The sequence below is a fragment of the Trematomus bernacchii genome, unplaced genomic scaffold, assembly GCF_902827165.1.
Source record: "Trematomus bernacchii unplaced genomic scaffold, fTreBer1.1, whole genome shotgun sequence".
In the NCBI taxonomy this organism is placed as follows: domain Eukaryota; kingdom Metazoa; phylum Chordata; class Actinopteri; order Perciformes; family Nototheniidae; genus Trematomus; species Trematomus bernacchii.
The window spans coordinates 5,163,669-5,183,986 of NW_022987588.1; the positions used below are offsets into that span (position 1 = coordinate 5,163,669).

At 38.4% G+C, this 20,318-nt stretch overlaps 1 protein-coding gene across 1 annotated transcript; it reads left to right on the plus strand.

The window, feature by feature from the left end:
• Nucleotides 1-647: 647 nt before the first annotated feature.
• On the plus strand, nt 648-19,577 carry senp7 (SUMO specific peptidase 7). The gene is made up of 24 exons (XM_034128598.1): nt 648-843; nt 1,720-1,803; nt 2,588-2,653; nt 2,764-2,879; nt 3,561-3,809; nt 6,553-6,677; nt 8,826-8,932; nt 9,464-9,776; nt 11,014-11,060; nt 11,178-11,291; nt 11,613-11,726; nt 11,832-11,865; nt 13,080-13,310; nt 13,553-14,028; nt 14,259-14,386; nt 15,143-15,259; nt 15,355-15,477; nt 16,336-16,431; nt 16,524-16,729; nt 16,819-16,856; nt 16,987-17,030; nt 17,121-17,189; nt 17,272-17,422; nt 17,591-19,577. The coding sequence occupies exons 2-24, from the start codon at nt 1,750-1,752 to the stop codon at nt 17,723-17,725; spliced, it is 3,153 nt and encodes a 1,050-aa protein (XP_033984489.1). The 5' UTR covers nt 648-843; nt 1,720-1,749; the 3' UTR covers nt 17,726-19,577.
• Nucleotides 19,578-20,318: the final 741 nt, after the last annotated feature.

Below are 20,318 nucleotides of genomic sequence, written 5' to 3' on the forward strand. Positions count from 1 at the left end.
TTATTGTTATTAGGTTAAGTATAAAGAAATAGAGATAAGAAATAAAACCTTTAATCCAAGTTTGACTTGACTGATTAAGAAACGCAAAGGTGTAATGCAAAAATTATGAAAAAAGCACATTTAAAAAATATAATATTTTCATTTAAAGGTGGGGTAGGTAAGTTTGAGAAACCGGCTCGAGAGACACTTTTTGTTATATTCCATGGAATGCTCTTAACACCCCGATAGCAATGAATATTTTAAGTGCTTTGACAAAAAATCCATACAAAAATGTCATCTGTGGAAGCCGTAGTACTGTAAAAAGCACGACCAATCATTGAGGCAGATAATTGGACTTGCTTTTTACAGCGCCACGGCTTCCACTGATGAAATATTTGTATTTATTGTCAACGCATTTAATATATTCATTGCTATCGGGATGTTAAGAGCATTCCATGGAATATAACAGTGTTTCTGAAGTGAATTACCTACCCTACCTTTAAACGTGATACACTGTGGTGGTAGCCCAAAGCTTTCTTATATTTAAAAATATCTGAATTGCATATCTCACAATTGTACTGTAAAAATGCAGTACTTGAATTGAACGTGCTGAGTTACTTTGCTCACCCATCCTTCCCGGGAACAAATGTCAGCTCTTTGTGCACCTCGCTGTTATTCCTGTTGCACTTCTGGTGTCTACCGGATGTTGCTAAGGAGCATAGGAGCGCAACTAGCAGCACTGAGCCCAACAAAATGTGACTCTGCTGTGTTTTGTAAAATGCTGGTGGAAACGTTCATGTGGAAATAGTTGGCCTACAGTCTCCTTATATTACCTGTTGGTCTGAAGAGAATCACGTGTCTACGGTAAGCTGTATCTCTGCTAGCTAGCATAATAGACATGGTAGCATTCAACAAGCTAACGTTAGCACTGCCGGCTAACGCTAGCACTAGCTATTGAGGGTTTTCACTTTCGATTGTGAGAAATGTAACTTTAATCTATTTTAAAATCAGATATGTGGTAATTTTTGGGGTGGGCATTGACATATCTGCAATACGGGTTTCCTGTTATCAATAGGAAGCGTTAACGTGACTTGTGTGCTATCTGTGCTACATACATTTTGTAAATAACATAGTTAAAAGGCTTTTTTTCAAAGCTCCGTTTATCGTTTTTTTCCCTATTGTAAACGGTAGTTTTTAAAAAGTAAACTACAAATACTGTTATAAAACACAGCGAAAGTAATACGTAAAAACAAAATAAATATATCAAACTAACAAATAAAAAGCACTGCATCGCAAATTGCTTAATATTTAATTAAATTAGTATAATTGGGTAATGTTGTCCTCGTTTTTGTTTAAATATTTGTATTCCATCATCTGTTTGCATTGCTTATGTACAGGGGTCACACATGGTCTGATTGAGCAACATATCTTGTGAAATAGTGTTACTGTTGCTTGCTAATCCAAATAATAAATCAAACATCACAGCCAGCTTCTGACACATTTTTCTTTGGTATGGTTGCAAACATTTTGTAAAGTGTCGAACAAACTCAACATGTGAAAAACCTTGTTTGTTGAAATTACGTGGTTGAACCTCCTAGGTTATACAGGACCTTTTTTACTTTAAAAACACATTGGTTATTGCTTAGTGAATGAAACCCGTTTTTTAAAATACATGTTACATTTATGTACGATTTAATTTGTGACACTTAATCATTTTTATTTTCTTTGTTTGTCTTTCAGTGTTCTTGCTGTGTCTCAAAATTGTAGACCATGATGGATCGAAGAAGAGCCTTAACTATTCCATTTAATGTTGACAATAACTTGGTATGTGTGACCCATGTTTTCCTCACATGCATGTTTTTTTTTGCGCAGCATGAATTGCTTAACTGGAGAAATTCTGTAGGAAAGCTTGCTTTATGGCTACCATAATAGATTTGTTGTTCACATGTAAAGCATAAGCTCATTGCGATGTATTGTTTAATGGCTCTGACCTGCTTTTGTGATTGCTAATGGTATACTTTAAAATGATGTTTATCTGTGAGCTTACTTCCCTTTTGTTAAAATAAATGGTTCTCCATAAGGGCAAGAGGACACATTACAGCGGAAGCATGATAAGCTGTAAATAGCTATTTCTGCATAATTGCCAATGCTACAGTTACCATAGTAAACTGCTGCTGTGTTAATTTTTTGTGTGTTTTAAGTTAATTATACGATCTATAAAATGTGACATGTTAAAGTAATGTATTTTAAAGCTCTGTGAAACCCAAGTTGATGTTTTCAAATTGCTTGTTTTGTCTGACAAAGCCACGAAAATAATCAATATATTATTGATATAAGGCAAGGCAGAGATAATCAGCAAATCATTCAAATTAACGAGCTGGAACTAGGGAAATGCTGGTATAAAATTAAAACCAATCATCAAATTAGAAAATGTATTCTCTTACAATCAACGTATCAATTTCCTGATTTATGATTGCTGCTTTATTCCAGTGCACATGCTTCAACACATAGACACATAATGGAATTCTTACTTAAATGCTTTGCTCATTTGCACTTTTTGTTTTTTAATTTATACAAACACAGTAACTAACCACCCTGTTAATTTTAGGTGGGAAACCCACTCAAAATCTCCATGCCATGTCTCTCACCAAAGTGTGGGAAGTTAGAAAGACAGGTACAGCGATCCTTCTCTGTGTGACCACATAGACAAATGTTAAGGTGGTGGTGGTGAGGTTTTTCTGGTTATTTTCACAAGACTGGCTCTGTTACCTTCCCTTCTCACAGGTTTCCTGGACTGCATTTGCAGGTTGCAAACTCAAACATTGTGATTCACAGCATACAAATGGATCCACGCTGCTTGATCACAAGCACGCTGCTACAGTCACACTGGAAATGGCAAGGTGAGAAGAACAAATGGATTTTGTTACTGCTGTTTGCAGACAGAAACACCTGATTAATGTTCTGCTATCAGTTAAAACTATAAATGTGTAGTGTTGTCTATGCTAAGCTTAACTGTTTGATACGTTATTGTTCCAAGCTTGCTTTCTGCTTTGCTTGAACTATATGCTATATGTACACATGCTCGTTTATTTTGTTTTGATTGGCACCATTTTAATTGGGGAGAGGGTACTGTATTTTTAAGCCTCTTCTTTTTCAATTTTTAAAAACTTTAAAACCATGACATAAAAACATGTCTTTAAGCAGTTATGGTCTTTGTGACTTTTGTGATGAATACCATCATTATCACACTACCGAGACTGTTTGTATGTTCATCGTCTTCCCAAGTTTTGTCTACAATGCTGAATTTTAAAGATTGCCAGCTGTCTATTGTTTGTGTGTACAGTAGCAGTGTTGCACATTGCTCGAATTTGCTCCTACTTAAAAAATAAAGAGTGCTTATATGCACCATGTCTCAAGGCCAAGCTTATCATGACTGCACACATAGCTGATCTAAACCCCTCCCTCTTGATCAGCTGGTATGGACACAGCTGGCCAGGACACATTAAATGGTTGACAATGTTGCAGACAGAACGTTGCTCTAGAAAGGTTGTGAATAACTGCTTCTGTGTTTCATCCTGTAGGAGGCAGCCCTGTCTGATCCTGACCAATGTCCTAGAGACAGAACAGGGTAAGGCCTACATGAAAAGAATAACACAGAGTCCAACTTCAAGGAAATGCAGACGAGGGTCAAGTACACCGTTGGAGAGTGGGCGAAGCAAAGAGGATCCTCTGATCTGCAGAGACAGGAGGTCCAGTCAGAAGGAGGCTGATAAAAACAGAAGTCAAACCCCTAAAAGCAACCAAAAGAAAAAGTCCCCACTTTCTCAAAGGTAGGAATCAACTGTTAAATGGATAAATAGAAATGTAGGAAATGTGCTTTCTTGCTGAGGGTTTGAGAATTGATTCCACTGTCATTTATTTACCATAAATATAAAGCTTACACATGAATCTGCTAACCTTAGCTTAGCATAAAGACTAGAAAAAGAGGGTGGAATCTAGTGTGGCTCTGTCCATATGTAAAAACAATTATCTACCAGCTCCTTTTTAAAGCTGACTTATTAATATTTTATAGTTTGTTTGTGTAAATTGAGTGGTTCTTAGGACATTTAACAATCCTCTTTTTGGTTAAATATAAATATGGCATTAAGCAGGGTGTCCGCGGGGTCTTAAAAAGTATTAAAAGTTGATAAATCAATTTAGCGAAAGTTAAGGCTATTAAAAAGTATTAAACGGCATTTTCCAAGGTATTACATTTTGTAGCTTGTTTTCAATAAGTATATAAATTGTCCAAAGAGGTTGTATTCTAAAGTTTGCCTGAATGTAATCAGTGCGTATGTGTGTAGTGTGATTCTGTGTAGTTTATTTATGGCATCCCGTTGGATTTGACGTCATCTGGGGCCTCATTTATAACGCCTTGCGTAGGATTGACGTAGGAAGGTTGCTTACGTAGTACAAAGCACAAAAATAGGTACATACATTTTCCACCATTTTCCGATTCACAAAACATTGCGTACCGGCGAGGGAAGTGCGTACGGCACTCCCTACGCCTGTTTCCCTTGATAAATCACAATCGACTCGTAACGCCCATATTTGCCTATAAATAGTCAAATAAACGCCCATTCATTCATTCATTTTGACTGACTGCATGAAGAAGATCGCAGGAAATTACGATAGAACAGCTAAAAAAGACATCTCACACCGTGTCAGATTTTGGTTATTGTGGGGAGGTCGAGATAAATCATATTGTTTGGTGGATGCAGTTTGAACCAGAGTAGCAGCATGGAGGTCGGATCGTCACCAAAATAAATAAATAAGTGGTCCGAAAAAAGTTAATGACAAAAAAAATACACATAACCTTCCTCAGGCAGTGTGTTTGTCCCGGGGACAGGAGACCCCCCCTTGATGAGAAACTGTAAGAAATGATCGGGGAATCCCTCCGGAGTGGAGTCATGACGACTGGATCTGAATTATTTTGTTGTATTTGGTGGTTTGTGTTCCAGCTGTCGATCAGCAACTATATATCCATAATCCTCCAGCTAAAGGAAATACAATGTGTTGTGTTATATTAGCTGTACAATTTACCACATATGGTGTTCTTAGTTTCCATACCTCCTGTGTTTTACGAGTGACTTATCAAGTCTTGGCAAACGGCATAAAACACGATTAAACGTGATAGTATATAAAACCATGCTCGTATCTACAACCTATAGAAATGCAAAACGGCGTCAGTTTAGACGTAATTCTGTCCTCCTGCTTACCGTATCATTTATGAGAAAACATTTCATAACATGAACACAACATATTCGAGGTGGTTTTAAATAACATATCCGTATTTATTTATTTCTCCAAGTTATGTTTTTGTGTGCACTGAGGAGTCTCAAACAGGCGTTTGTTTAATCATTTAAAGATTGGCTTTAATCAATGTTTGAAAATGAATTCTTCATATTTGATAAATGAGAGGTAACATTTTATTTATGGTATTATTTCCACATATTTCTCTCCATTCTTCCTTCTGCCAACGGTGTCGCAGTTTCTCGTCTCTCCCGTTTGTGTGCTTAGTGCGTACGCATGGGTTAGAGTTTGCGTGGAGGACAGCACATTTTCCCGTCAAGTTAGTATTTTATAAATCGCAAACATTGCGTAGAAACTGGCGTACGCCATTTTTTGAGCGTATATCCCTTTATAAATGAGGCCCCTGAACAGGACATCGTGTGCTCACTGCTTGATAGCGCGCGACGGTCCGTTTACGCCGGTTGTTAAACATCGTTTTGGGGAAATGCAAGTTGCATCCAAATGGTTGGACGATAAGGAGGAAGGACAATCAATACTGTATATAGTAAATGTGAGGTAAAGTGTGTCGCCAATGTAACCGGTTAAAACTCCAAGTGGCGATGAGGTCTTCAAATGTATGGAAAGGGTCTTAAAAAAGGTCTTAAAATGTATTACATTTGACTTCAGGATTCCTGCATATACCCTGCATTAAGTCTTTCCAGGGAGACAAATGGCTTCCAGTTCCATCTTTTGCTTCTTCACTGCAAAGCTTACTTCCGAGGCAACTCGCAGCATCTTTGCAATAATAATAATAATAATGTTCACAGAGATGGACACAAAGATAGTTTTACTCACCATTAAGGGCCTAACTCTAAATAATAAGACAGAAAATGGGTCTCACTTGCAGAAAATAAAATGTCTCTGTTTATGTATGATGTTGTACTGATGAGTAATACAATTCTAAATACAGGATAATGTGATGGTTTACATGCACAGACCTGTGAATAACCGACCAAATTAGCCACAAAACCAGTAGGAGGTTTTATTTATTACGGTGTAATGAGAAATGACCTTTTAAGAGTTGGCTCTTTCCAGGCAGAAAACATGCTGATTTTATTTGGAATAATACCACACAGAAATTTTTCTCAACTTAGATCAAATATGTGTTTATGCATGAGTTTTTGTCTGTTTAGTCTTAGAGGTTTAGTGTTTAGGTATTCTTCTTAGTATATAAAGTGTAACACTGTAGCATGTTGCTTGTGCTAAAAAATGAGCGTTGTGTTCATTATTTTGTGTCTTCAGGTCAAGACTCTGCAGAAGGTCACAAAATGTTGATGACGAAGAGGACAGAGAGGAAAACAAAGATGGCAAGCAGGTTATAAGAGGAAAAGACAACGGAGACAACTTCAAATACGCTGAAGTTGTAGGTGTGTAACATGAATGCATTCAGAATCACGGTTTCTATTGTGCTCCTGTTTTTGGGTCCTTTTGACTATCTCTTATTTTAAGACTAAGAAAGAATTAGATTTTCCTGCTTTCCACCGGAACTTCTGTCCAATGTCCTTTTCAGGGTTAATGCTAGTGTTTTACTGAAACAAAGCAGAATTTACCCAGCATTTCCCCTACAAGGATATACTTTTTTCTACTTTCTACTAGTAGTAGTAGTAGTAGTGTAGTAGTAGTAGTAGTAGTAGTAGTAGTAGTAGTAGTAGTAGTAGTAGTAGTAGTAGTAGTAGTAGTAGTAGTAGTAGTAGTAGTAGTAGTAGTAGTAGTAGTAGTAGTAGTAGTAGTAGTAGTAGTAGTAGTAGTAGTAGTAGTAGTAGTAGTAGTAGTGGTGGAAGAAGTAGTAGTAGTAGTAGTGGAAGAAGTAGTAGTAGTAGTAGTAGGAAGAAGTAGTAGTAGTAGGAAGAAGTAGTAGGAAGAAGTAGTAGGAAGAAGTAGTAGTAGTAGTAGGAAGAAAGTAAGTAGTAGGAAGAAGAAGTAGTAGTAGTAGTAGTAGTAGTAGGAAGAAGTAGTAGTAGTAGGAAGAAGTAGTAGGAAGAAGTAGTAGTAGTAGGAAGAAGTAGTAGGAAGAAGTAGTAGGAAGAAGTAGTAGTAGTAGGAAGAAGTAGTAGTAGTAGTAGGAAGAAGTAGTAGGAAGAAGTAGTAGTAGTAGTAGTAGGAAGAAGTAGTAGGAAGTAGTAGTAGGAAGAAGTAGTAGTAGTAGGAAGAAGTAGTAGTAGTAGTAGGAAGAAGTAGTAGTAGTAGTAGGAAGAAGTAGTAGGAAGAAGAAGTAGTAGTAGTAGTAGGAAGAAGTAGTAGGAAGAATAAGTAGTAGTAGTAGGAAGAAGTAGTAGGAAGAAGTAGTAGGAAGAAGTAGTAGTAGTAGGAAGAAGTAGTAGGAAGAAGTAGTAGTAGGAAGAGTAGTAGTAGTAGGAAGAAGTAGTAGTAGTAGGAAGAAGTAGTAGTAGGAAGAAGTAGTAGGAAGTAGTAGTAGGAAGAAGTAGTAGTAGTAGGAAGAAGTAGTAGTAGTAGGAAGAAGTAGTAGTAGTAGTAGTAGTAGTAGGAAGAAGTAGTAGTAGTAGTAGTAGTAGGAAGAAGTAGTAGTAGTAGTAGGAAGAAGTAGTAGTAGTAGGAAGAAGTAGTAGTAGTAGGAAGAAGTAGTAGTAGTAGTAGTAGGAAGAAGTAGTAGTAGGAAGAAGTAGTAGTAGTAGTAGTAGTAGGAAGAAGTAGTAGGACGAAGTAGTAGTAGTAGTAGTAGTAGTAGTAGGAAGAAGAAGTAGTAGTAGTAGTAGGAAGAAGTAGTAGTAGTAGTAGTAGTAGGATGGGTTAAAAGCAGAGGCCAAATTTCACTGTGTGTGCTGTGTGCTCTGCATGTGTGACCATTAAAGAGGGTTTCATCCCTCCCTATTCTATTCTATATTCTATTAAGTAGTAGTAGTAGTAGTAGTAGTAGTAGGAAGAAGTAGTAGTAGTAGGAAGAAGTAGTAGTAGGAAGAAGTAGTAGTAGTAGGAAGAAGTAGTAGTAGTAGTAGTAGTAGGAAGAAGTAGTAGTAGGAAGAAGTAGTAGTAGTAGTAGTGGAAGAAGTAGTAGTAGTAGTAGTAGGAAGAAGTAGTAGTAGTAGGAAGAAGTAGTAGTAGTAGTAGTAGGAAGAAGTAGTAGGAAGAAGTAGTAGTAGTAGTAGGAAGAAGTAGTAGTAGGAAGAAGTAGTAGTAGTAGTAGTAGTAGGAAGAAGTAGTAGTAGTAGGAAGAAGTAGTAGTAGTAGTAGGAAGAAGTAGTAGTAGTAGTAGTAGTAGGAAGAAGTAGTAGTATTAGGAAGAAGTAGTAGTAGTAGGAAGAAGTAGTAGGAAGTAGTAGTAGTAGTAGGAAGAAGTAGTAGGAAGAAGTAGTAGTAGTAGTAGTAGTAGTAGTAGGAAGAAGTAGTAGTAGTAGGAAGAAGTAGTAGTAGTAGGAAGAAGTAGTAGTAGTAGTAGGAAGAAGTAGTAGTACGTGGTGGTAGTAGTACGTAGTAGTAGTACGTAGTAGTTTTCAGTTTGACAGAACTGTATGTGTTTTTCTAGCCTGATTGTTTGCTTATCTTTCTGTCTGATACAGGTTGTGGGGTGTTACTGAGATGGGAGCCTGTAGATGATACCAGAAGTTGTGATGAGTTCATCAAGGACAGGTTGTCTGATCCAGAAAAAGAAGTACAAAACAGTGTGGTGAGTGCCGTACTGAGAGTCTCACAGAAGCGTAAACTTTATCCAAACTTTCTTATAAAAGGCATAAAGCAACAGAACAGGCATGCAGACTATTTTGTAAGTGTGTTTTTAAATGGCATCATGTTTTGAATAAGCCTTTATGTAACTTTTACTTAAAAGTCATGATGTTGTTTCCATAACACTCCAACAAAAACCCTCAGACATTTCCATCAATGTCAATTAAATGGAATTATGAATACCTATTCAAAAGAATTGAATGCAGCTTGGGAGCATATAAGACCCTAGCATTGAGGCTGTATCTATAATGTTTTGTCATGTTCAATGCATCACATATATTTGACTTATAAGAGACAGCTATGTTTTAAAACACTAAAGGGATCACTTCTCCAATAGCACAATTTTGTGTATAACATGTAAAAAGGGCTATTGTGACACCTCTACGGTTATATCTCTTAAGACATCTGTGTGTCTTGCGCTTGAACATGGCTCCAGTTGTTTGTTGAGTTTCTGCATTCTGTGCTGTCTCAACAGAAGAGGAAAAGAAAGGATCCAGCATCGCCGTGCAATGGAACCGGCAGCCCCAAACGCCACCGTGAGAGTGTGCTTCGGCTCAACGGAGAAGAAGGAAAGGATGGAGAACTGTCCCCAACGCGTGTTTGTCAAACAGAACCCGAAGCAGACGGAGATCCGGAAAGCCTGGACCGTACCATTTTACAGTTCACAGTGGGAGGAGATGACCCGACCCCTGGTCCTCATTTAGAAGCCGGAGACTCTGTTGCTACCCCCAGACGAAGTCTTTCCTCCTGCCAGGACAACACGACCACATCCAGCCCCTTCGAACCCAGTGAGTACCCCAACAAAGGATAAGATCACCTCAAAAACTGGTATCTTAATTCTACTGCTAAACTTTTCTTTGAAATTATCCAAGAGGTAGCTCAGGAAAACGGTGACTCAGGTAGCTCAGCTCAATGCCATGTTGTTTTATATCAATATGTAAATACATGATCTGATCGTGAAGCTGAGCACTTAGCTTCTGTAGACTGTTAGTGAAGCTGGCTCTATGAAGAACAGACAGAATTAGATGTTCTTCTACATTATCACATAGTCTTTCAGCTAATTCAGCAGGACTCACCCACACTATTCCCAGACCAAAACCAAGCCCAAATAATGTGAGTCTAAAAGCTTTTGTGCACTCTGTTAGATTCCATTATCAGTCGAGCATCAGTACTGGATTCATGTGGGCGATATCATTAACAACATTTAAGAGAATTTGTTTAAAACTCAGATAAAGATGTTTTCAATAAGATATTTATTTTATTGACTTTGATAAAAGTCCCCCTTTTTTATATTAACTGTCTTGTATTTCTTTTTTAGAACTGTTTTTGTATTCCTTTCTTTTTCTGGGCCATATAGTATATATGAATACTAAATATTTCTAAACAAAATCTAATCTCTTAAACATCATGACTTGTTGACATCTTTTTATTTGATTTATTTAAAGGTGGGGTAGGTAAGTTTGAGAAACCGGCTCGAGCCGGCCCGGCTAAAATAACTGGATGGCCTACCTGCCTGTCAGCCTTCCATCTGTGCACAAACTTATCTCGTGCCCTCATTGGTCATGTGCGCGTTCGTGTGTGTTGGAGGAGGGGCTCTGTAAGGAAGTGGCAGATTTTTTCCGGTTGTGTATTTTCAAATTCTAGCGCACTCGAGCTGGTTTCTCAAACTTACCTACCCCACCTTTAACTAAAGTTACAAAGTGTTTAACAAAAAAAGCTACATTGTTCTATAAATAAAGAACATTATAATGATTATTTCTATCTTTACAACCTACTTGTGTGTCATATAATAATAATAGTAATAATAATACATGGGATTTTTATAGCACTTTTCCTAAAGCTCAAAGACGCTTTACATATATTACATATCTAGGACAACCTCTATCCCTGCTCTCCTTTTAAAGCCCATTACAACTCCTTTATGCAATATAGGACATGATGTGCTTGTTTTTGAAAAAAGTAACTTGGCTAGCTAGCTTAAATTCACTCTGGGCCTGATGTGTTTTCCATGTGCTTTTATTTCAGTTGTTCTGTCCAGTGATGATGATGATGATGATGAGGAGGAGGAGGAGGAGGAGGAGGAGGAGGAGGAGAAGGAGGAGGAGAAGGAGGAGGAGGAGGAGGAGGAGGAGGAGGAGGAGGAGGAGGAGGAGGAGGAGGGCGGTGACGCTGACGCTGACACTGGTCCCTGCAGCCCAGCGGTCCAAACACCGGTCCCTGTGGAAGACGCACTAGTAGAGGTACAATCCCCACAGAAAGCTGAGGACAAAGAGCAAGAAGCTTCTGACCTAGAGGACATGCAGGTTAGCAGGACTTCTCCCTGTATTACGACTGATCCATATCTCTGTAATGAACACATTTCATAACAAGATCAATAATGCTTTGTCGGAACGCAATCTCTTATTTGATCAGAGCAAAGCATAGCTGTCAGTGTGTCATTCTTCTTACTAGCACTAGGTGGCGCCAACAGAAGGAAGATTTAAATCCCACACATAGAGTTAGAAATATTGTAACTGGAAAGATATTGTGTCTTAATAGTTCTATACATATTTGACTGTTAATGTGTATAACCAATGTGTTTGAACCGACTTTCCCAACAGTGTGTGTATGTTTCTGTGTTGCAGGTGCTTATAGAGGAGCCTGTGTCAGTGACAATTTCTCCAAACCCCAGTATAGACTTCTCCTTCTCCACGCTGCACTGTGGTGGTTATCGAGCGAGAGCAAATGGAGAAATCATGGTATAAACCACAAATATATTAATTTGTCGATGCTGAACACAGATTTTTTTTAAATCACATTTCAGGGGAAGGAGTGTAACACATTGTTTACTCTTTCTTTCACAGATAGCAGACCAAGAAATCATCATCCCACTGGAAGGTAATGATAAGAGGAGTTTTTACCTTTGGTGTTAATTACGCTTGAATAGACTCTCAGAGAGGCATTGGCCTACCTGAGCCCTTTGGTCTGAACTTGTTTTGGTCATGCTGTCTACACGCATCCACTCCCAGCTTACTGGTCTATTTCAGATGGTAAAGTATGTGTGTGTTACTGGATTAGACCCTCAAGGCCCTGGAGCACTCTCAGCTTTTGAGACTGTGTTTGTGTGTAAGAAATATGGTTAAAAAAATAAGTTGCATTGTAAAACGATATTCTTGGGTAGATACACATTTTATTGCAGGTAAACCTCTGTGGCTGAAAAACAAATCACTAAGGAGGTCGCTGGTTACATTAGCCTTGACCCGAGCCTTCGTGGTATTTCAAAGTGCATTTCCAGGATGCAGTCAGTCAAGCTGTGCAATCCATTGTTTAATAAAAACAGGCCAATCTGATGCTATAACAATATCAAAAGAAAAACACACCTAACCCTAACCCAAAAAAGATCACAAATCAAATTGAAAGGATACCTTTAGAAATGAGAAATTGACAGATGTGAAACATTTTAAGTGATTTTTCTGAGATTAGATATCTTGTAAATGAGGGATACCTATATTTGTAAAATGTTGTAGGACGGTACAGTTGGTCATTTAGTCACACAGTCTTTCTACCTCTTTGCTGCAAATGTTACGCCCCTTTCCTTTCAGATGGGGAGAAATGATCACAAGAGTGAAAAATGGTGTTTCATCACGTACATTTACTCAAGTGAGGGAATTACCCGCAAACCCCAAATGTGTTGGTGGAGACAAACAAAAGCAATGGATCTCAGGATCCTAGATCAGACATTTAAGTGGATCAAAGATCATGTTATATTGAACATGTCAAAACGTAAATATTAGTTATCTTCACAGTTTAGTATTTATATACCATACAATCTTTGTGTGTCTAATGTAATATATGATCTTTTTAACCACATTACATATTTTATCACAAGAAAACATGAATTTACTTTCTTCTATTAAAACAATCTATTACACAAACTGAAATATCTCTTAAACTATTTGATGGATTTCAATTAAGTTGGAGCACTGTAACATCTAGAAAAGAAAATCTGAACTGTGCAGGACCTCGGTTGACTTTCTTTGGTTATGGAAGAAGTAACATTTGATATCAACAATGCGATCTCAAGTTTCACCTGACCTTCTCTTCCTCCCCAGATGATGATACTGGAGAGGTGGAGGTGAGGCTATCTCTGGACCGTAAAGACATGAGGAGGTACAGCGTGTGGGAGCAGCAGGAACTGGTGGAGCGGGATTTTCACTTTGAGGACGACGAGGAGCCTTTCCCTGCTGCCATTCTTCTGTTATGTGTGTCAGAAACTGCTGCAGCTGCTTTACAGCGAGAACTACAAAAGCTGTGTGTGAAACAACATGGAGCGACGAGCACTGGTGAGACCAATAGAGAGCTTTGAGTTAGGCGTTGCACAAGTGTTGTTTTTAAAAAGATACACTTTAGATTTCTACTGTTGGCAACTTTGTGTCCTTCAAATTGTCCTGGTTTCAATTAACAAATGTCAGTTTTTCTGTTCATACTTCTTATATCATTTTAAGTAATGTTCGTTACGTCACATGATAATCTGCATGGTGCACGATGACCTTGATTGTACATTTAGATTTTCTTTTTTTCATAGGCAAAGCGAGCCCGTTTCTCCTGCTGACCCTGAGATATGCTGTGGTGGGAATGGAGGGGGCTTTATTGCGCTCCCTCCTGGACATTGACTGTCTCAACAGTCTGGCACAAGGAACCATTGATTGTGGCGACAAACTTAGTTGTTTGGACGACTTCAACACTCCTGTTCTTTCTCTGGATGATAGCCTAGAGCTGATCAGAAGAACTGGACTGGACTCTCCCCTGCTGTCTCTGCTGGGCCTGGACTGCTCTTACCCTCGATTAGACACAGACGATGATGATCTGCATTCTGATATAGACTTAAGCACCCCACCAAACGTTGAGCTGGAGATTGATTTACAGGAAGAGACAGAACTGAAGCTGGACACAGAAACAGATCCAGACACAGAACTCAAACCAGAAGAGGGTCGCAAAGAACAAGAGCTCGAACAACAGCCTGAACAACAGCCTGAACAACAGCCTGAACAACAGCCTGAGGTAAAACAAAGCAGCATCTACCTCATCAGGGGAGGAACATGTGTACTGTTATACTCAAAAGTGTGAGAGAGTTCTAAGAAAATAAGCATAATAACTGGCAGCAGATTTTTCTTTTCATCTCCTGTTATTCATCTTGCAACCCTTCAGATTTGTGTCCCTCTGGATGATAACCATTGGTCAAAGGTATATGATTATAATTCTGCTCCTATGATATGACCTTCCTCCCACAGAAGAAAAAGGAGGAGCCCGCTCCTGTATACACGCTGAGCCATCGTAGAACAAACAAGTCCTACTACGTGTCCCTTTGTAAACCGGACTCCAGCTGGACTAAATTTAAACATCATGGACTGGCACGAAGGCAAGTGACCTGCATTATCATATATGCTGCTTCTCATAGAGCCTTGCCCTGCACAGGCTGTCAAACTAAGATAGAACATACTAAGAGTAAATGGAATAGAATTTCTTTAGTCATTTCACAAAGTACAACAAAAACAACAATCCTAACTGTGCGTTCACACATATTAAACAGTTGCAAAGATACAAATACATATAAGTAATATAATCAAACAAAGGAAGTGGTCTGAGGTAGGGCTGTGCGATTATGGCAAAAATCATAATCACAATTATTTTGGTCAATAATTGATATCACGATTAGTAAAAACGATTATCCATTTACTTTGAAAACATCCATTTATTGAAGAAAAAAATGTGAACAGTATGTTTTTAACAGTTGATTACCCTAAACTTTAAGTATAATTCAACTTAAAAACCAATAAAAAAATAATAATTACATTTTTTTTTTTTTAAATACAAATAATAATCGTTTTATTTCGATTACGTTGTTTTCGTAATAGTTGCAAGCCAAAATCGAGATTAAAATACGATTAATTGCACAGCCCTAGTCTGAGGGACAACGAGTATCTGTTCTTGTTAAATGTTAGTTGTTAGTGGTATCAACAGAAGGGACATTTTCCTTGCACAGCATCCCTGCCTAACACTGCAGATGATCAGTTCGAATGTGCTCTTTGCGTCAACAGCTATATCTGTAATACATGAACTGTCATCTACTGTCATTGTGCACGGCTCATCTTTTCTTTCTTCCACCTCTGCTCAGGTTGATACAGTTTCCTCCCCCACCATTGAAAGGAGGGATAACCGTCACCATGGAGGACCTGCAGTGCCTCGACACAGGGATCTTCCTTAATGATGTTATCATCGACTTTTACCTCAAGTAAATAATGCCTTAAAATGTAATTTGGTTTCTCACAAGTTTTGTTAAGAAGAGATCCAGTTTTGAACAGATTGTGTTGCTGTGATGTGAAACAGATACCTCCTCCAGAACGCCTCTGCAGCCGTGGCCGAGCGCTCACACATCTTCAGCAGCTTCTTCTTCAAGCAGCTCACACGCAGGGACAACGCCAGTGAGGGAGGCACCGTGACCAGCGACTCGTAAGTATCCCTGTTTTTTTTACTACTTTTTAGCGAAAACTCTTGAGTCAGGATCATAGTTGCAATTTCTTTCTTCTTTGTGGGGTTTTATGTATTGCCAAACTCCCTACGTTTCCAGGCTTCCAAATGGAAACCCCCTTTTACAACCTTACACAGTGAAAAAGAAAGTATGTACAGGTATAATCACCACAAGTATCTCAAGAAATAAAGTAAGGCACTCTTTGATTTATAGGTTATTAACTTTAAAGGTGGGGTAGGTAATTCACTTCAGAAACACTTTTTGTTATATTCCATGGAATGCTCTTAACATCCCGATAGCAATGAATAAATTAAATGCTTTGACAATAAATACATTAAAACATTTCATCTGTGGAAGCCGTGGTACTGTAAAAAGCACGACCAATCATCTGAGCCGGCTAAAATAACTGGATGGCCTACCTGCCTGTCAGCCTTCCATCTCGTGCACAAACTTATCTCGTGCCCTCATTGGTCATGTGCGCGTCCGTGTGTGTTGGAGGAGGGGCTCTGTAAGGAAGTCTGAAGGAAGGGGCAGATTTTTTTCAGCTGCGTACTTTCAAATTCTAGCGCTAGTTTCTCCATTCTTACCTACCCTACCTTTAATAGTGTTGGGAGGTGATCAAGAAATACCATGTTTTACCTCTACTCAACACTGGCCCTGCTCCCTAAATGTACTTCGCTCAAGACATGAGAATTCAAAATAATTGTGAAAATTGTATAAAGACCTGGTACAGGAGGGACATAAGTCTTACATTTCCAAGCACTCTTAGCACCCAAGTGTCTACAGTTATTTGTATGGTTGTAAAACCTTGTTAAAACTTTGCTTCTGTGTGCACCCAGCTGTCAAAGGCAGAGGCGGCACCAACGGGTGAAGACATGGACACGACATGTGGACATCTTCAAGAAGGACTTCCTGTTTGTGCCTGTCAATCAGGAGTGAGTTACATTTATTATGAAGAGGTGTATTGTAGAGTGTTTTTTTTTGGTACATCACATTATGTATCACATTGCTTTTTTTGTCTGTTTAGGGCTCATTGGTATTTGGTTGTAATCTGCTTTCCTGGACTGGAGGAACCAAAAACTGAGACCTGGAGTGGTCCTGACTCTGAAAAGAGCCAGCGGGGGACAGAAGATCTGCAGGAAGAGGAGGCAGCTCAAGGGTCCAAAAGCCCGAGTGATATCACAGAGACACCCCCTACATTAAATCGCCTCGACAGTGTGGACACAGAGAAAGGTACGTTTGAAATGAGACTGAATGATACATGGCTCTTCATGTTACTGACTCCAGAGCTGTAGCTAAAGGTATTTTTTTTGTGTTTTTAGAAAAGGCTCAGGAAAAAGACCGTCAACCTGATCGAGTGGTAAGAAATGATTCTGTTCTGTACTCATCAGGAATATCAATATCTTTGCTTTATCTCACAGAAAATGTATTGTTTAGTACAATGTTACCTTTTTTTGTTCTTTAAGTCTAATCTTTTCATTTTGTTGTAGAACTGCACAGAACAGACCTTCCAGAAGAAAACCGTTATGAAGAGGTGAGAGGCCGTGTTTGTCATTTTTTTTATTCATACGTGCCTTATGTGGATTTAAACACTCAATGACAGATGTAACTCTCCTCTCTGTAGGCCATGTATTCTTATCATGGATTCCCTCAAACTTTCTCTTCATGAGCGCGTCTTCAAACTCTTACGGGAGTAAGTATGACAATATTTATCTGTGTCTTTATAGCTGCATGTGTGTGTTTTATGAATGGATTAATATGCATTTCTTCCTCAGGTACTTGCAGTCTGAATGGGAAGTCCGTCGAGGTTCATCGAGGGACTTTAGTTCTGATCAGACGCAGAGCTCGCACTGTATCGTTCCCCTGCAGGACAACAGCAGCGACTGCGGCCTCTACCTGCTGCAATATGTTGAGAGTTTTTTAAAGGTAAAGAAGTTGGCAGCATCTCTTTTCATGGGGCTCAAATATAGGGAGATGTTTTATCGTGATATTGGATCAAAAACAAGTCTAACTTTCCAGGTTTAGAACTCAGTGGGACATAAATGTTTTTTAGTGCACGTACAAAGTCATTAATTCTTCTTCTGCCATTCTCAGGACCCTGTGGTGCACTTTGATCTTCCTCTACAACTACAACGATGGTTTCCACGGCACCAGGTGCGGAGGAAACGAGACGAAATCAGAGATCTGGTGCTTAGACTTTACAGTGAACAGAACCTGGATAGTAACTGATAGACTCATGAAGGAACTCTGCTGTTCCGTGCATCCATTCCTGTAGCCGTTACACATCACTGCTCATACTGAGCAACGGACATTTCCGATGACCTGGAAACATTTTCATTTGCATCAAACGCTGTTATTGATTTATTGTTTTCTGCATTCACTCACAAACAAAACCTGTACACCGTTGACTATCTGTTGACCCTCTGATTGAACGTGAAAGCAGCAATCATGTCAGAACATGTTTGTACACCCTGGGAAACTTTAATGATCGTTTTTATGAGGCAAGATCTTTTTTTTTATATGAATTATTTATTTTACATTTAGTATCTAGGGGATTTGATTTAAAGTAGAACCACTGTAAGGCCTAGTTTGTACAGGTTGCCAACCTTTATTGTTGAGTTCACTTGCCTTGCCAACATTTGTTTGAGACTGAAATAAATAACCTCAAATGTCAGTCAGGGATTTTCTAATCAGAACTGTTCTTATTTTGCATTCTTTGCATCGGTACACCGGTACACCTTTACAGGATGAAAACAGGCACAGTATGAAAATCATTTCCTATTTTCCCCTTTCCATTAGAGAATGACATTAAGCCATAAGAACTGAAATCCAAACTTGAAGTAGCCATTTATCTGTTCCCTTTTCAGGATAAAGGAAAAAAACAATTTCTGTTTGTCACTCAGTGCCTCACACAGTTATCCAGTGCCAAGAAATTACTTTACATACTGACAATAAACTAGGATCAATCACTCGCGTCTCTTTGCAACAAAGCTAAACTGTCATAAACATTTGTCTGTGACACTCTTTCTATCCCGATCCAACATGACAAATCTTAAGTCACAACGGACGTTAACTAAACATAAATAAATTGGAAACATTATATAATTCACTATAATAATGTTGGACTACCAAAACTACTTGTACTGTACGTTTACATACAAATTATAGTTCTGATATTCATATGGCATTATTAAGTCATCAAGTCATTTGAGGTTTCTTGGGCAATACCATTTATTATTTTCCAGATTTTACACACTGTCGAAAATGTAGGTTTCTTCTACATAGTAAACCCCTGGTCTCAGTATATAGCTTCAGAAGTAATATGTTGGTTTGGACTTTGGAACACATTTCTGCCCATCATGCAGTCCAAATAATAAGCTGTGTGTTGTATTCAGTAATAACACATATTTGTTGTACATAAGACATTTAAATCATTTGTAATTTTTTTTTAATAAAAACACAAATTGCAAAAAGTCATGTTCTAAAATGTAAAACCTACCTTAAGACTCATTGCAGTGTGTGCCTAATTTCTTCTCCGCAGAGAGGAGAAGTAGTCTTGTTGTTTTTACGAGTTTCTGTTCAAATGTTTGTGTCTCTTTTAACACTTAATTCTATTTAGTTTTTTAGACATTGTGCTGGATGAGTGTACTGTAGCTGATTTCCAAATATCTTTTAGTTTTTCCATCTTATACTAAAATTAGTAAACCAAATAACAATCATTGTTCTGTCGATTCTTGGTCTTGTTTTTATTTTCTTCTGGAACCAGAATAGCGGCATTAAGCCATCCCAGTATGTATTCTAGGGCCAGTGGACAAGTGTGGGGTGCTGACTCCTGACTTCTTGTCCTACTTGGTAACAAGATGAGGATTAGAGGTTTGTAACTAAAACAGAAACTGAATGTGTTGTTAATCAGCTGATTTATTATTTTCTAGGTATTAAATGTTTTATTTTGGCTCCAGGTCTGCATTTTTTAATTTGAATTATTGTTAACAATTCTCTTTTTGACAAGAGAAGCGAATAGGCTTGATTTTGTTCTGTACAATAAAATGCCAATATAATCTGTTCAGAGGGTTACAGGTCGGCTTAGGTGTATTTACTGTCTCAGCCGCTAAGATCTCCTCTTCCAGTCTGACCCCGAGTAATCCCCCTCCCATTCTGTATGGCAGTGTGTCGCAGTGTATAGGGATATACCACATTTACACTCAATCTCAATTTATGAGGTACACCTAGCTAAAACCAATGCAGTTTAATAAATCAGTCTTGTAATAAATCCTGGACTACGTTATTCTGAGCTATCTGTACCTTTACGTTCAGAAAAAATGTTTTATTACCCTAACCATACTTACAAAACAATAACTATAATTGTCAATTATTTCTATCTCTTGTTTAAAAATGTCCGCTCTAACTCTGGTACACTTTTGAGCCTAGTAAGAGGCACGGATCTTGGGATGAAAATGTCTGTCAGTCCACCACTTTGGTGGACATTTTACAGCCTGACTTGCAACATGTTTTAAATGCTAGATAGCAAAGGATAGCATGTTAACGCACTTCATTTAGATTGAGAACAGTTTAAACATTTCACCTGCTCAACACCAACATGTAAGTATTGCCATTGTGAATTTGTGTTGGCCATTGTCAGCCTACTTTACCTGGGTTTGTTAGCCCTCTTTTCTTCCATATATGTAATGGCCATACTTATATATAGCGAGGTCTCAGATTTCCCTTTTAAAAACAGGATAAACCCCGTAGGAGGAAGAGTGTGGGGTTAAAGGTTGACTAAGCTCATGACTTTCGCTGCTGTCAAGATATACATAACTGAGAG

Bases quoted from the DNA above. Each gene is read 5' to 3' on its own strand.
- senp7 (XM_034128598.1), top strand. From the start codon at position 1,750: ATGATGGATCGAAGAAGAGCCTTAACTATTCCATTTAATGTTGACAAT. The intron at 11,727-11,831 runs GTATAAACCACA...TTTCTTTCACAG, and splicing joins GAGCAAATGGAGAAATCATG to ATAGCAGACCAAGAAATCAT. The intron at 16,857-16,986 runs GTAAGAAATGAT...ATTTTGTTGTAG, and splicing joins ACCGTCAACCTGATCGAGTG to AACTGCACAGAACAGACCTT.